We start from the raw sequence: 18824 nt of genomic DNA, 5'->3' as shown, positions 1-18824 counted from the left end.
CCCGATCCTGTCCTGTTAAGCCATACCCAAAATTCCAAACACACGTGCTTTGATTAAGGTTTGCAGAGCTTCAGCATTTGCCATAAAATAGCGAGCAATTCGTTATAAAACCATATGACTTATATATACCTGTAATCACAAAAGTTCAATCTATTTCCGTATTGTAATGAAATTTTAAATTATGTCTTTAGTTTCGAGAAAATTTAGTCTTAACATAAGAAATATGTTGATGTTTGACCATCAAAATCTTAAAAATAAAAAAGTTGTCTAAAAATGTGCTACAATTCACAACAATACGGATATAGTATAATCCTTTATCATTAATTTCCTTCTTCATTTAATAAAACTACCGCCACTCTAGCCAGTTTTACATAAAATGTTAAATGCCGAACGTTTATTTTGCTACTTTTTCGGACTAGTGAAGAAATGGACTTTTAAATACTTATGTTACACTAGGATATCAGCGAATGTTTCTTGTGAATTCGCCTGTTAGTGTTGAGCGAGAAAGATCTTGGTTGGTCTTGCACAAAACGCACGATCAAGATCGAGATTAGCGTTTGGTCTGCAAAGCAAAGACCAAGGGTAAGTATGCAAGACCTTTGCGGTCTTGCATTTTTTTACATTTATATGACATAAGAAATTACCGAGGGGTAAACCGCAGAGGGAAAAGTGTATACCGTAATTCCTTTTACTCAAATAATTCCTCAGAATTCCTCGTAATTCCTTCGGAATTCCTTGGAATTCCTGGTCTTCAAGGTCAAGGTCAATCATTCAAGGTCTTCCTTGGAATTCTTTGGTACGAACTCGGTAACTCTTTCAGTCTGAACCAGCGTTGCCACCTCGGTTTCGCAGTTCCGCTATGAATTTTCTGGTGATTTTTATAAATGTCTAATGTCTCTATAAGTACTAGATCTAACAATAAAAAGTACTATTACGAGATTTACGTTTTTTTAGTTAAATTTTAGGACTAATAGGGGATCATGAGGTAAAAATACTGGAAATATGTCGGCACTTACTTATTAAAATTAATTTTTCTCGGGATTTTTTGAAAATGATAGGTACCTAGTTATACTCGTATCTATAGGAAAGGAAATTAATAAAACTTCAGTTGCACGTCATAATACGATCACCAGTAAATTCCATAAGATTACGCATGGTATCATTGATGAAGTGCACCTAAAGTTGTATTAATTTCCCTATAGTATATACCTAGGTATTATTCCGTGGAAATGAAAAAATCAACTTTACACTTTCTAAGTACTGAATAAAAAAATCTTATGAGGGTTTCTTTAAAATGGCGAAATCGGGGAACGTTATAAGTAGATCTCTCGGGGGTGGTTCGGCCGTACTATTGGAAAATATTTTAGATATATAATCGAGGGTACAATATTAAATTAAAAGAATATCTAACCTGTGTAGATATTTGATATTGGGAAATTTTGGAAGTGAAAACGAAAAACGGATAGTAAAAAATCGCCTGCAAAACGTTTTTCTTTAAATTTAGTACTATCTATTATAGTATTCATGGTTTACTAATGTTCGTTAATTTTCTATAAAGTTGCTTGTAATTCCTCTTAATTCCTGTGGAATTCCTCTAAATTTCTAAGGAATTCCTTGGAATTCATTGGAATTCTTACGGAAATAATTGGAATTCCTAGTAATTCCTATGGAATTCCTTGGAATTCCTCGTAATTCTTTGGAATTCCTGTAGAATTCCTTCATAGTGTACACCATAATTCCTCTGCGGTTTACCCCTCGGAAATTACTTATTGGTTTAAAAGATGACTGTTTTAATTTATTACAAACATTGTTTTCCCGACTAAATAAAACAGTTAAAAGCTGATTAAAAAAAATTAGATTTTCTTAAAACCCAATTTTTATTAAAAAAATACGAAAATGGACGTTTTTAAAATAACACGTATGGGTAATATATAGTAATGTGAAAAAAAGATAGAGAAAATATAGACAACAACCACAAGAAAATGGTTAAAAATAACTGTTACACAGCAAAATAAAACACTAAATCACCACAATACACCAAAACACTTTTATTTTTTTATACATCAACAGATGATAAAAACTGGTTAAAAAAGCAAAACTGTTTCAGTTTTAATCATCTGCTGATGATGCAAACATGGTTAGCGAAACACGCGTCCAGTGTAAAATAAAAGTGTTTTGATGTATTGTGGTGATTTAGTGTTTAATTTTTCTATAAGATTTATGTACGGATATTTATACAGGGTGAGACTCAAATATGAGCACATATTTTTAGGGATGGTATATTTTGTAAAAAGCAAAAACGTTTATGAGGTTTTTTAGCAAAAAATGGTATTTTTCACTGATATACAGGGTGAATCTTAAAAAAGTGCAAATATTTTCAGGGTTGCGGCTGGTAGACCTCGATAAAAGAAATATATTTTCTCTTTACCGTTTTTCAAATAAGCCCAAAATATAATCGAGTTAGGTATTCTACTTTGAAAATTGCCAAAAAAAAAAATATTTTTTGCTTAAATTTTGAGAACCACTAAATATTTTGTGTTTTTTTTTCTTGTAAATTTAATCTACTTCCTATGTGGCCATATAATCAAAAAATTGTGTTTTTTAACTAAAAACTAAAAAAAATTACAAAAAAATCTAAATTTTCAATTTTTTTTTTTGGGAAAAAACCTTATAATCGTGTTTCTGGGGTCGATATATACTAGCACTAAAACTATTTGCACTTATTTAAGACTGAACCTGTATATGGAAATTTAGGTAGTAGATTAAATTTAGGAGATCACAAAAACAGGAAAAGTCCAGCGGGTTTTGAAAATTTTAGATTTTTTTTAATTTTCAATTTAAAAGAGATCTACTATGGACCATTTGCCTATCTTCTAGATCGTACATTCTTGGATCTTGGAGCCTCCTTACGATGGTGTTTTTATATCGTCACCTCTACAAAAATTTACTTCATCTATATTGTCGCTGAGCGAAAAATTGTATGATGACGTACTTGGCCCTGATTTGTTGAGGCATGGCTCATTTTATACAATATTTTTATATTTTTTAAATTTGCCAGTATTCATTATATAAATATGATATTTTATAAATTCATTTTACTAATTGAAAGCAGAACTGTCCATCTATGTAATTAGTTTAACAATTTATGTAATAAATGTGTAATAAAGATATAGTACTATAATATTATATATTGAAACTAACTGGCTGTGAACCGTTAGAATGAAAATTAATTTAGTTCATTTTATGTTATGATTAAATATACGAATTTTCTAATTGACTAGTTATACGTTAATATGTAATTTATTCAAAATTAATTGTTTTTTTAGTTTTAAATTTTAAACAAATTTTTTAAACAAAAAAACAGGAAAAAATAAAAATTACAACAAGGAGTCATAACACCATAAAGAGACGGTTCTTTTCAAAAACAAAATCAAAGAATAAAAAAGAACTGAAATCCGGCATAATATATAACATTCCTTGTACTCAATGTCCTAAAAGCTATGTTGGGCAGACCGGTAGATATTTAAAACAAAGATTGAATGTACATAAAAATGATCAAAGGAACTTTCTTTTGAAATCTAATCCTACCGCATTAGTAGAACACAAAATAGAGACAGGCCATAACTTCGATTTTGACAATACCACTATTTTACAAACACAATCTAATTATAAAAAAAGATTATTTGCAGAGATGATAGAAATCCAAAAAAACAAAAATTGCGTTAATAAAAGAACAGACGTAGAAAACCTGAGTACAGCATATTTTAATATTCTTTCAAAAATTAAATAATATAACTTCAAAATAATGGTTTAAATCCAAATAATATTTTTATATGTTTCTTTTTTCAACTGTTCTTTATCTCCAGGTAAAAATTATATTAGTATTTTATCAACTAGAATTAGTTGCTCTCTGTATACGGTCAACGTAGGTACATCTGCACTGCTTGTCTGTGAAAGGAAAAGATTTTCGTGATATTTCTCTATACATAATTGTGTTATATGTTTTTTTTTATGTAAGTGTGTTATGTGTTTTAAAGGAAAAAAGGGATATATACCACTCCCCTCTATACCATCCGTGTATTAATGGATATGACTAAGAAAGTCCAGATTTAAATGTGAGTAACATATACATATATTTTATTTAATTGTTAACATTAGGGTAGTTTTACCAATTGTATATGTGTGGAATTCCACTGATATGTATTTTGAGTTGTTTGTTAAATTTTTTGGAAAAACTTTTATTTGATTGTATTTTTTGCTCTCTTAACTTTGTAGTGTCCTGAAGATGCAAATAAATTTTGCGCAACGTCGACAAATTTAAAACAAAGGACTTCTGTTGATTTCTTTCGATCCTAATCCAATTTATAAAAAAAAGAACACATTTTAAATTTTAAATTACTAAAACATTTATAATACGAATTAACTCGATAATGTAACACTTTAAAAAATATTTTAAACTATTTTTTTTGGAAAGACTTCTTTCTAAGTGAATATAATAAATTTATTCATTATTTTACTAAATCTTTTGATAAACTGACTAAAAGTAATGTTGATTTTTAAAACAATACAGAAGAACATATAAATATCAGGCTGTTTATGTCAATAAAGTTAAGCGACTTTGTAGTAGTAGTTGTATGCTTGGACGATTTGAATTTTGTTGTGCTATTGTTCGAAGGCAATACTGTAAAATCTGTTATCTATTGAGATGCAGTGCTCATTACTTACGCCTGTTAGACACCGGATAAAGTCGAATATCATGTAAGAGTCGATTTGGATATGCAATACGTATGTATATACAATTTAACAGTCATGGTGTTGTCAAAGTTTCAATTTAGAGTTCTCGTTAATTAATAATTAGCTCCAGTACTTATTAGCAATTATACAGCAATTTTAGAAAATATTACCTTATTTCAAGAGCTAATTGGCCTACAATCTATAACATCCCTAAATAACATTACATTATTAAAATCCCTAATAACGTTACTAAGAAGTATCTCTATATCTAGAGCACGACTGCTATTTTTGTATAAGACAAATTCCGCATGAGGAGGAATGTTGCATTTATAGAGTTATGAGATGGGAACAAGAATAAAACGGGATACTTTATACCATTATACAAACGACAGTGGCGTATGGTTCGAAGTGATAAAAGAATCAGTTTATTGCTTAATAAAATGCTCAGAAATTTGTGTAATATTAATATTGCAAAGTGTGTACCGAATAAGTGTTTAGTAATATCAAAGACTTTAGTCTGTGGTAATATACAGGGTGATACTTAATGCAAATATTCACAAAGCTGGTATGGTTTGGTCCAAAATAACCGAGTTATTTTACTTTCAAAAAAGAAAATGTTTATATTTTGAGAACCATAGGTTCAACTGGTTTTGAGAACCACCAATAAAAAAAATCAAAGAAAATTTCAAGAAATATGAAATTTAAAAAAAAATATTTTGAAGAAAAACTCATTGACGTGTTGCTGGGGTCGAAATATAACACCCCTAAAAATATTTGTACTTATTTAAGACTCATCTTGTACAGGGTGGCGCCTCTCATATGCCACGGAGGCTCCAAGGAGAACGACAGTTTGTATTGAAATGAAATTTTGTTAGCATATTTTGTTATGCATATTCAGAGCACTTTTTAAAAATATAGAGAGTTCTACAGGGTGTGCTCAAAAAAGTTACAGATCAAAATTGTGTTTTTTGTAATGTAACACCCTATATATTAATTGACTAAAATGTAAGGTTTTTGACATATTTAACATTTTCTAGAAATAAAGAACAATTTTTAAATTACAATTAAGGCTACCTAAATTGGAAATTACCCGGTATAGCATAATATGTAGTTAAATTAACTATTGTACTTTAAATCAAATTAAAACTTGATCCAAAAAGTTTTACAGGGTGAGACAAAATTAATATTGAACATTGGTTACCTTTAAAAGCATGTTACTCTGTTATTTTAAATGGAACACCCAGTATATTATTCCGATATTCAATGGAGAATTCATGTCTCTTCAAAATATTATTAAGGTTGCCTACCCTTCAAACAAAGATTTTCCTAGTTATTTTCATTTACATGATTTGATCTGAGTAGATATTTATTATTTGATAAAATCTAGGTGGCTGTGATGATGCTGTGATATGTCTGACGTTATTTCAATATAGCTGTCTAATTAGTCCAACTTTAACAACTAGTTATCACTTTGTGTCAGTTAAAACAAAAAAATTTCTCAGAAATCTACCGAAAATGCAAACTTATCCTACATCAGAGAGAATTGATATGATTCTTTTAGTTGGTGAATGCAGTGTGCATTTACCAATTAATAGAATACTTAAATGCTCCTGATTTTATCTAATCTGGGTTTCTTTTATGGGGATATGTTAAAGACAGTGTTTACAAAACTCGACCAACTACTGTCGACAATATAAGAGAAATTATTGTAGCTGCTTTTCGAGTTAGAACTCCATATATGCCTTTTAAAATGAAAATAATCTTTTGAAAAGGCAATCATTTTATGCAGTTAACTGGAAAGGAAGCATTTTGAGCATTTGATTTCATCTAGTTAATTTTTGTCGCATAATTATAGGTTTATATCTAGTTTTAATTCTGTAATAATTAAAATATGTTTTAAACGTGTATCTTTTTATTACCCTTGAGCATTTTACTCTACAATCTTTAATTTTTGTTAAATTAACAAAAGGTATATCACACAGTCACCTAGATTTTTTTCAAATAATAAAAATTTACTGACGCAAAATCATAAAAATTAAAATATCTGGGAAAATCTTTGTCTGAGGGGTAGGCAACCTTAATAATATTTTGAAGATATATAAATTCTCCATTGAACACCGGAAAAATATACTGGGTGTTCCATTTAAAATAAATGAGTAACTTGCTTTTAAAGGTGACTAATGTTCAATATTAATTTCGTCTCACCCTGTATAACTTTTCGGGTCAAATTTCAATTTGGTTTAACATACAATGGTTACTGTAATTAAATATCAGGCTATACAAGGTCATCTAAAATTTAGCTAGTTGTTATCGAAATTTAAAATTTTCTCTTCATTTTCACAAAATGTAAAATATGTCAAAATCCTTATATTTTAGGTATATGCTTCTTTAATAAAACTCACCTTTATTTTTTTCTTAGAATCCGAAAATCAATTAATATATAGAGTGTTCCATTAGAAAAAACACAACTTTGATGTGTAACTTTTTTTGAGGACAACCTGTATAATTCGATATATTTTTATAAAATGCTTACAGTTAACCTACATATGCTGCCAAAATTTCATTTCGATATAAACTACCGTTCTCTTTGGAGCTTCCGCGGCGTATGAGAGGCGCCACCCTGTATAACAAAGAAATAACTTTTCTGCAAAATTATTTTTTAAAGGTAAAATTTTGTTTCCCTTTGTATGATTTTTAGTGATGAGCAAATGCAAGACCGAGACTCCTTTGGTCTTGGTTTTGTCGTGTAATAAGTAGCCTCAGTCTTGGTCTTGCTGGAAGACTCTTCCAAGTCTTGCATTTTTTTAAAAGAGGCACTTTCTACATAGAAAATATTTAATTAAATATAATTTTTACTAATTTCGTTGAAATAAGATTTTAAAAAAAGAAATTATTAGAATATCTGTAGGACAAAAAATTGTATTTTTTAATATTATTCATTTATTTCTTTAAAATTTTATGTTTGGTCTTGTTCTTGCGGAAGTCTTGCACTGTTCGATCTTGGCCTTGGCCTTGCAGTCTTAAGACAAGTCCTAAAACTACAAGACCAAGACCAGTCTCAATCATCAATAAAGATTTTTGACCAGGTTGGTTCTAAAAACGGTTTTAAATATTTGAATTGGTAGCGAGGTATAACTTTGGACAATATTTCACATAGATAAATGGGAAGGTTATTTATATTTTGCATCACTTCAGATGTTTTATTACTATCGTTTACGGTTATTATCGTTTAAAAATGGCGAAAATAAATAATATATTGAATAAAAAGAAATAAAATTTATGGAGTGATACTATAATTTATACTCTCATGTAGTAATAATACATTTGTGATGAAAATATAGTAGTCAACATAAAAATATGCGGTCCCGACGCTGACCACTTATGTCTGACATTTTATTTTTATTTTTTCCAGACTGCATATATACGACTTTGGAGGAAGGAGAATTTTATAGTAAAGCAGGAACAAGAAGGGTTGGAGAAACCTGTGGTATTTATATTAATGCAGATCCGGACCAACTTATTGAAATAAAGTTTAATTATTTTGACGTTCCCTGCGAAAATGGAGGACTTGTAGTGGTAAGATTCGTTTAACTTAGTTTTGTATAAATTCTTTTTCTCAATTTATCATTTTTAACTAATATAATAATTATTATATACTAAATAAAAAAATTAGTTAAAAATTCTTGAAAAATTAATAAAAAGATAATATTTTTAAATACTATTTTTGCATAATACAGATAATGTCTCCATTTAAATTAAACATAAAATATGTATACACTTACCTTTTATTAAACTCTGTAGTGGTTCAGTTGATGTCCACAGCGAGGCCCACAGAAAAAATGCAGTTGATTATGTAAACTAAATGGTAGACATAGCCATCAATTTTTGCTAATTTATTTCTAAAAGCCAATTTATAATTAGTTCATATACAAAGACAAGGAACAAACTTTTATGTGAAGAAACAGTCAAATAAGATTAGGTAAAATAAAAGTAGTAAAACACTTTTATTCGAAAGAAGTTATATAAGATTTTTAAATATTGAACTCAACGAACATAAAATAGACATATGTGCACTTTCCGAAACAAAAAAGAAAGGTAAAGGAACAACAAAACTAAATAGCTACATTTTAATATACTCAGGCGTACCAAAAGACCAAAGAGCAACATCAGGCGTTGGAGTAGCTATAAATGATAAATATGAACAGAATATAGAAAGCATAGAATACGTGTGCGACAGAATCCTGAGAGTAAAGATTATGTTTGACCAACCCATTCACATTATATCAGTGTACGCACCCGACATTAATAAACCTGAAGAAATGTCAATGGACTTCTACGAAAATCTACAGTCAGCGATAGACAAAAGACCAAGACATGAAAAGATAATTCTGTTAGGGGATTTAAACGCAAGAATTGGAAACGAGGTAGTGGATGGAATAAAACAAAAATATAACGAATAGAAATGACGAAATTTTGACCGAATTCTGTGGACAGAATGAACTGAGAATAAACAACACATATTTTCTCCATAAAGAACAACACAAATACACCTTCTATGACAATAGAAACAATAATACAATAATCGATTATATCATCACCAATCGAAGTTTCTTACCTCAACAGATAATAGACATAAGAGTCTTATCCTCAGCCAACATTGGAACAGATCACAAACCTGTGCTAGGAAAGATACGAATAGGTGCGCCGCTATCCAAAAAAAGACCATCGAAAAAAACTGAAAAATTCAATATAGAATCCCTCAACCACGAAAGCACTAAACAACTTTATTCAAACAGATGCCAAACACATGTCACTCTTAACCCCATAGTACAGTTTGATACTCCTAACACAGCTTGGAACAAACTGAAAGAAAACATCTGCAAAGGTGTTAAAGAAGCTTTAGGAACACGTACTGTATCACACAATAGAAGACCGAACATTAAACCTTGGTTTACATTAGAAGTCAAGAACATTAGGAAAAATAATTACAATACAAGAAATCTCCAACACCGGAGAACCGAAATATCTATACCGAAATAAGGAACAGGACTAATAATAGAGTACGAGAAATTAAAGAAGAATACTGGCAGCGATTTAGTAGCGAAATGGAGGCGGATATGTACGGAGCACAAAAACGTATTTGGAAGATGTTGAGGGGTTTGAAACGAGAAACAAATGAAACAATACAACTAAGAACAATTGCAGAAGATACGTGGGAAAAATATTTCAGAGACTTAAACGCAGAAACAGATGAACCAATGGAAGCACAAGAGACAAGCCAAAGAGATAATACAGAAGATCATACGCAAATCACTTACAAGCAAGTAGAAGAGGCAATAAGGAAACTTAAAAATAGAAAATCTCCTAATCAAGATAAAATACCAAACGAGCTAATAAAAAACGCAGGCACGGCTATCATAGAGGAATACACAAAACTGTTTAACATTATATTACAACATAAGAAAATACCAGAAGAATGGAAACAAAGTATAACAATACCCATTTTTAAAAAGGGAGATAAAACAGACCCAGCAAACTATAGAGGAATAACATTACTGAGCACTTCGCTAAAACTTTTTTTTTAACAAGCAGTTTAAGTAGAATCGTGATTATTCAATGGTTATATTTTATGAAACACCCTGTATAAATTTTTAAAAAACCTTAAAATATGTAAAACAACAAAATAAAATATACATGTTTAAGAGTTTTTCCGAAAAACTCACAGGTTTTTAAATAAAAAATATTCTAATATTTGAGGGGTGGTTTCACCCCCTTAGAATTCGAGTTTCGAAAAATCCCTTCTTATCGAACCTCTACACCCTAAAGTCAATCTGTTTTCCAAAAATCAGCTGTTTACGTCAAGCGCTTTAAGCAGGATCGTGATTAATCAATGACCAGATTTTTCGAAACACCCTGTATACATTTTTGAAAAATCTTAAAATATGTAAAAAAAGAAAATAAAATATACGTGTTTAAGCGTTTTTTCGGAAACTTGACCGTTTTTTAAATAAAAAATATTGTAATATTCCACCCCCCTTTTACCCCCTTAGGGGATGAATTTTAAAAAATCCTTTCTTATCTTACGTAAACATTATAAAAGGAACCCCTGTGCAAAATTTCAGCTTTCTATGGTCAAGGGTTTGGTCTGGGCGTTGATGAGTCAGTATCAGTCAGGACAATCAGATTTATATATATAGATTATGTATGAAAGATCTAAATCTGATTGAATCAAACCTGATTACACATATGGATTAAGAGAAAATTAACTTACTGTGTGATAAATCGAAAACTTTGAACGTGAGTAAATTTTGAAATAAATTTTAGTTGATATAAATAAAACATAACCTTAAATTTACAAAAAAGATCTAAAGAAAACTATGAAAATTATTTGCAATACTTCTAGCCTAACAAATAACTCTGTTAATACAAACGAACTTACATGACTGTTATTAGGAATGTATTGATTTGTATTAAATCTAAAAGTAATCAAATTAACTGCCTTTCGACGAAATTTGCTTCTTACACTTTAATAACTCTATAAAGATTGAGTTACAAGATATATTTTCGACGAGAAAGTTATTGTATAGCTTATCAGATTAACATTTTTTGCACTTCCCAAGAAATATTTTACTTGGATTCTGTAACAAAATCAGACGAAATTTAGCTTTTGTTACATAATCAATTTTAATTTGTATTTCTATATTATATGGCAGATTATATTATATAAGGAAATTTTTTGTTTCAATTTTAAGAGATCAATTATTTATTATCGTCATGTGATATAGTTAAAACTACAACTTAATCTGTAATAGCTAGTCATACTCGCTTTTTTCAATAGAACTCAGAACCCGACTTGTGACACAAGATAAGATATGCGAATATCTAGAGGTATGCAGACTTATATCGTTGATTGAAGAAATAAGAAGATGCGCAAACTTATGGGCGATCTTGTGGCACAAAACCTGTCCGAGATGTAGCTGACGTTAGCGTCAGCCTGTCGAGAATTATCGAGAATTCCGAGATTTAATTTAGCTCTGCGCCGCTGCGCGCTGATAGTCGTTTACAGCGCAGCGGATAAAGAATACTGTACCGTAGCAGACCGTAATTCTGCTTTCAGTCAATAGAGTGAGTGGTTGCTGGAGACAGTGTTGCCAGAACTACTGATTAATCCGTAAATTTGCTGATTTTCGGTACAGTACGTTAATAATCCGGATTTTCATCATTTAATATAATATTATGTGATTAAACAAAGAACGGCTTCAGAGTTCGCTTGGAAATGAAGATCGCTGTTATTTCATGTGTAAAATATTATGGCAACTGTCAATAATCGTCATTTCCAAGTCAACTAAACGACTTTTTTCGATCATACGACATATTCAGTAGTCAGAAAAGAATTTTTCTTTTTTTTTTGTTTATTCTACAGGGTACGGCAATAGTGCGTCGGGTATCTGTAGCTCCTAAAATAAAAATCTTGGGAATTTTGTTTAAGTGCAAAACTAAAGTATGTACTAGGATGTATTTCAGGAAAATATTTTAACTTCTATAGGGTGGCTCAAAAAAGTGTGAGTGGATCGGGATATTATTTTTTATTGGAACACCCTGTATGTTATTGCATTTTTGGCTTCCTTTTAGATCACTTTACATAATTCTAAGACATGAGTAAATATACTTCGATAATTTCAGAGATATTAATAAACAAATAAAAATTATATATTTTTTAGCCTTTCTTAAAAAAATTATTAATAATACAAGAACTGTCCTGAAATCAAAACTATATTAGATATTTACTTTACATGATCTGTACTTATATATGCTATAAATATGGAAATCGTAAATCATACAGGATGTTCAAAATTCTACGCCAAACTTTCTAAAATATAAAATAATTTTTCTTTGTTTTTTTAAATAGAACACCCTGTATATTATTTTTTCAGTAGATGGAGAATTAAAAAATTAACATTTTTTGTATTTAGAGCATTTCAAAATTTTAAACGGTTTCGCAGATTCCCGGTTTTGTATTTCATATAGCATTTTCCACAGTAAATTTTTATCAAAGCCACCCAATGATTTTTCTCTCGTATTTTACCATTGAAAGCGCGATATGAAATAATACTGCGTGTATCCGGAAAACTATTAAAAATTTTGAGATACTTTAAATACAAAAAATGTTCCCTTTTTAATTCTCCATCAAATAAAAAAATAATATACAGGATGTTTAATCCAATTAAAAAAACGAAGAAAAATTACTTTATATTTTTGAAAGTTTGGCGTAAAATATTGAACACCCTGTACGATTTACGAATACCATATTTATAGCAAAGTAAGAATAGATCATCTGAAGTAAATATCTAGTATAGTTTTGATTTCAGAACAGTTATTAATAATTTTTTTAAGAAAGGCTGGGGAAAAATATATATTTTTTTTATTTATTTATTAATATCTCTGAAATTATCGAAATATATTTACTCATGTCTTAGGATTATGTAAAGTGATCTGAAAGGAAGCCAAAAATGCAATAATATACAGGGTGTTCCATTTACAAAAAATCATCCAGATCCACTCACACTTTTTTGAGCCACCCTATAGAAGTTAAAATATTTTCCGGAAATACATGTTCATACATACTTTAGGTTTGCACTTGAACAACATTCTCAACTTTTTTATTCTAGGAGCTACAGATGCCAGACGCACTATTGCCGGACCCTGTATGTTTAACATGAATAAATAAATAAATAAATAAATGCCTTTATTGTCAAAAAATTTTTCAATTTGTGGACAAAGGTAAACTAACAAACAAAGTAAAAAAAAACAAGGTACACAAACAAACAAACAAAAGATAATACAAAACATTATACAAATAATATCCGTTGTAATAGATTTTCAACATATAAACGCGGATTTTTCACTTATAATATCACAAGAGCTTAAATTATTTTCGGAAATTTTTTTGAGGGCACGAATATTTTGAAAATTATCCCGAGTCGAAGACGAGGGATAATTTTCCTAAAATATTCGTGCCCGAAAGAAAATTTCCAGGAATAATTTAAGCTTGCGTGGTATTCGGTAAGAAAATTTCACACCTAAATTTGAAAAAAAAAATATTAATCCAACATGACATTTTAAAATAATTTCAATTTGTTAAGTTGGCCAAGGTATTGCTAAAACTCAAATGGGTAATATTTCAATATATAGACATTGTAGTTCATTCACATTATGATTGTAGATCTTATTTTTACCTTTTCAACTGTCAAAAAATTTCCACTAAAGTTTCGTGGCGCCTCGAAAAAATTTCCGGAAATTTTTTCAGTTGCCATGGTAACTAGTCAACATTAAAGCATGTTATTGGTTGAAAAGTAGAGGTGTGAAATTTTCATCCAAAGATATTTTCGTCAAACGTATTACATATATTACACATTTTAATATGCCAACACTGTCGCTTTCAGATCCACACCGTCTTTGATATGCCTTCGCTGGCCGAATTAGAGAAAGTAGGTGTTTTATGCGTTGACCGCAGATCGATTGGTGTCTCCACCGTACAGCATCTGAGACGTAAGGGGAAATCAAACCAGCCTTGTCACATTCTTTCAATTAACGCTTACATATATACAAATTATTGTATGAGTAGGCTGTGGTTGATATTAAAAATTTATATCCGGTGTGTTTTTGATAAAATTTGCGTGTATTGAGTATGGCATTTGTGTCGAATGTATTTTTTGAATACTTTGTTATTGATATTTTTTGGCAAAAGTATAAATTGAAATAAAAAGCGACTTTTTTGTTATTATCGTAGACGCTTTCTGTATTCTATTGATATTTATCGCAAGCATCGTCAAATAAATAGGCCCTACTTTAGAAACATTTTGTCGAAAATGTGATATATTTTAGTAAAAGCTTTTTTGTGATGTTTTTAGATTTATTAGACGCATCTCTAAATAAATTGAAACTACTTTAGAAAAAAAAGTGTCTATTGGGAGAATATGTTCCTTTTTTGAATAATCTTAATAGAGCAGTAGATTAATAGCAGTAGATTACTTTTATACATATTTGTTGAAATTTTAAACTTTCGTAAAATTGTTTCACACTAGTTTAGAGAAAGTACAGCAAAACTTATTCTGTGACAGCTTGAGTGCTTTGTGGCAAAACTTGTGTGGCGAAGTGTCTCACTAACCAATAAGTTAGTTATATGTTAACTAGGCTGTTTCAGACAGCGACCGCCGCAGTCTGTAAAGATGTGTTTATAACTTGACCGCCTTGACCGCCACAAACAATAATATTTTATATTACCACTTTAAGAAAAAATGGTAACAAATAAATATTTCATTAACACCTTCATTTCTTATTAATTCATTTAATATTCGATATTATTTTGTGATTGTTTTTACGAAAAATATAATCAACAAGAATTTGTTACTGCATTTTTAAAGAATATGGTATGAGGTTTAGGAGTCAATGAACTTCTCCAGATCACGGTACTTACTCTTGCACAAAGAGAAGAAAACAATTCAGATCTTTTCAACTCAAATATTCCTGTATTAACATTTTATTCATAAAAACAAATCGCCGCAAGCCATTGCAATTTCATAAAATTCGTTGTTTTAGATCAAATAAAAGCGTAATTTAATGTTCTTTTGTTCTTGTTTCTATATTTACCTGTATGTTCTTAATTTGTTTTCGTGTTTATATTTTTTTCTTGGAGTTACAATTTACATGGAGCCTTGTAGAGTGTTTAGGAGGAGAGTTAATCACCGCGACCTTACAGATCTATTGTATTTTCCCCTTTCTTCAGTTATACCGAGTTATAACTGATCATACAGTATCAGGGTTTTAATAAAAGCCGGTATCTCAGACGGCTCCACAGAGGCTAGCTCTTCATCTTCGACATCAGTTGTACCAAAGTTCATGGCACGAACGGTCGTCGTCTCGGCGCACTTACTGATAAGATGTTCTGGTGTTTCCCCATTTTCCCCACAGAATCTGCATTCGCCGTTGTTTCTCAGCTTCAGCCTACTGAGGTGTTTGTTGAGGAGACAGTGTCCTGTTAGAAACCCCGTGATAGTCTGTAGATTGTTTTTACTTAAATCAAAGAAAAATTTGATTTTTCTCGGTCGTAAGTTCTGAGGAACTTTTTCGAGTGTCTTAGACCGTTGGTTAGGTTAGGTTGGAGCAAAGGAAAGGTACATGGAGCCTTTGTATGAAGAAAATTAAAAAAATACACCCAATCAACCTCAATATACTAAAACATTTTTTGAATTTTTGGACGCAGGTCATGATATTATGATTCAGACTGTGTTTTATTCATTGTTATGTCTGCTAGTAAGACGTTATTGTCCATTTGTCATTCCGAACTTTACTCTTTTGATGAAACCGTCGCGTCGTAATAAAATCACTATTTTAAACCGAATCATACTTTTAAGGTGGTGGATGGTTGGGAGCTGAGTGGAGAAGTTTTTCCATCGCCCGAAGACCATCCCAAGGACCTCAAATCGAGACTGAACGAATATTGTGGCAGGAGGAAAATTAAGCAAGCGTTTATGAGTTCCCAGAACGCTGCCCTGATCCAGTATAGAATGCCCTCAAGAACGGCGAGTTTCAGTTTCAGTGTGAGATTTGTCAAAAACCCCACTCGTAAGTACAAAATAGTTGTTATACTTAGTACGAGAATAATACTATTGTTGCTATTATTATTGTTCCCTGATGATTTGGCTATTGATGATTTTTTTTATTTTTTTTTTAATTATTATAACAGTATAATAATTCCATCATGAAATTATGATATTTTTTAAGTATTTTTTTATTTATTATTACCCTATAGCTTTATATCTAATGATGACTAATGAGGAAGATGCATATATTTTATTTTTCGCCAGAAACTGTTCAATTTATTAGAATAAATATGTATAGATGCTAAAAAAACTTTTTTCTTCAAAGCAGTACCACAATTTTATAAAACGGGCCATTAAAATACTATGGATAACGCAAACGACGCCTCGCGAATTGATACGATATTCTATTGGTCTGACGTCACCCGCCGTTCTCGCGCGATGGCCAGCAGCAGCCAGACGTGTTCCGTTTATGTACGTATTTAGGTGGCGTACTAAGACATTTTTGTTGCTTTTAGCGTTGATTGAAGGAACTTTTTATGCTTTTTTGTGCAGTTATTATTTGTATGTGTTGTGTGTTCTGAGAATTTTTTAAGTAATGGCAGATTCCGGGTTTGTAAAAGCACAATAAGATAACTTGCCAAAAGTCGATGCTTTTATGTTGGCTGCTTTTATAAATACAAATTCCCAATTTATTGGTACTAAATTACGAGGAAAAAAACAGAGAGGTATGTAACATTTATTCTTTGTTGTACTCAGGCATATTTAAGTATAAGTAGGTACCTACTGTTACGAACTTTTATATAGTTATAAATTAATGTTATAAACTTATTTTTCATATCAGGTAGGGAGACGTATAGAGATAATGCTGTAGGTTATGTAGAAGTGAAAAGAGACAGAAATATTTGTTTAGTACGTGGAAAAATAACTCCAGAGCATAGCGCGAAAAAGAAAGTTTTTTTATATATTGACACCCCTTTACCTTATTTTTAAAGATTGTTTTTTTTACGAAATTATAGGAAATAAATTGTTTATCAGTAATGAAAATATTATACAAGGTGTCCCATAAGCAAACGCCAAAATTAAGTTACTTTTTTAAGTGAAACACCCTATATATTTTTGGATTCTTCGGAAATTTCTAGATATTCTAGATATATTTCATGTATAATATCCTATACCTATCTTCAAATGTTTACGAAATATTGACAGTTGAAAAGCGAAAAATACCTACAATTTTCTGGACCACCTTTTTTAAGACACCCTGTATAACTAGAATTAATTTTAAAAGAGAGTATATGAAAAACCATGCAACTTTTTTATTTAACGTTTTCTTCTAAAACTTGCAGTTAAGGCTGTATGTGGGTGTCAAAATATAATGAATAACCCTGTACATTCAAATTTCATATACCTATGTAAGACAATATACATAAATATATGAACTTACATCAAAATGATCTTCACAACAATAAATCGTAAAAATAGAGGATAATTTAACGTTTTTCTTTTCATCTCTTCTCATGGCCTTGGACCATTTTTTTCTGTTTTCGCTCATCCATTACTATTTATAAATATCACTAATTACTAATTATGTTTTAATTAACACAAATAACTAAAATTTTGACTCCGATTCAACCATCGTTTGTGTAAAATAAACACGCGTCTGGCTCCATTCAACCAGAAGAACGGCGGGTGACGTCACAGCGGCAAGGCGCGGTAGAGAGCGTTTGCCCGGCCATTTAAATTAACAATATTTAATTATTTTATATTAGAGGCATTTCTTAACCGATATCAACGATTTTTTTTTGTTCAATTTGTAATTATATGAACTATTTTTTAAAACCATTATTTAAAAACATGCATTTTCCTCATTGTCTTCATCCTAAATGTTCTTTAGAACACCGCGCGCATTGTTCAATTATAATTAACAAGATGTTCATTTCAAAACTAACAGAACCAGCTTTAGCGCAAACCTTTCATGTAATTTCTTGTTACTGTATTGTTTTATTAAACAGCAATTACAGGAGCTTTTAAAGGCCTGCTAGATTTTAGCGTTTATTAATAGAACACTATAGTTTTAAGATAATTTGATGATGTACCTTGTACTCTAACTGACTTAGATATCATAGAGAATTTTATATACTTAGGTGCTTTAATGGTTATCTTATATGGCTTTATCTACTATCTACGAGTATATAAGCTTTTCTAGGATATCTTAAACTACTTTTTTTAATATAACATAGTTGATATTTTTGTCTCTCAGAAAAATTTCTCAGTTCTAACTTTTAATTCTATCTCAATTTAAAATAAAATTAAAACCTTAGAGCGATCAAAAAGATTAAAAAAAAACTTCTACGTTAATTTTGGTGGGTGATACGAATATTAAATTTTGTTTTCAACAATAATTGGCTTGCTTCTTAAAAGCCACAATTATTCCCACTTGTACTGAAAAATGTTTAGAACTACAAAAGTTTACGAGAAACAAAAACCGAG

General features: G+C 30.3%; 1 protein-coding gene across 3 annotated transcripts in view; it reads left to right on the top strand.

The window, feature by feature from the left end:
- Nucleotides 1–18824, top strand: part of LOC115887685 (corticotropin-releasing factor-binding protein) — a 77841-nt gene that overhangs the window by 40457 nt on the left and 18560 nt on the right. For all 3 annotated transcript variants that reach the window (XM_030907144.1, XM_030907146.1, XM_030907145.1), the window contains exons 4-5: nucleotides 8147–8310; nucleotides 16149–16359. In XM_030907144.1, coding sequence (XP_030763004.1) covers nucleotides 8147–8310; nucleotides 16149–16359 — 375 coding nt within the window. The remainder of the gene's footprint in view (nucleotides 1–8146; nucleotides 8311–16148; nucleotides 16360–18824) is intronic.

The sequence above is a fragment of the Sitophilus oryzae genome, unplaced genomic scaffold, assembly GCF_002938485.1.
Source record: "Sitophilus oryzae breed Bouriz unplaced genomic scaffold, Soryzae_2.0 scaffold_60_pilon_pilon, whole genome shotgun sequence".
Taxonomy (NCBI): domain Eukaryota; kingdom Metazoa; phylum Arthropoda; class Insecta; order Coleoptera; family Curculionidae; genus Sitophilus; species Sitophilus oryzae.
This window is presented reverse-complemented; position numbering and strand designations above follow the sequence as displayed.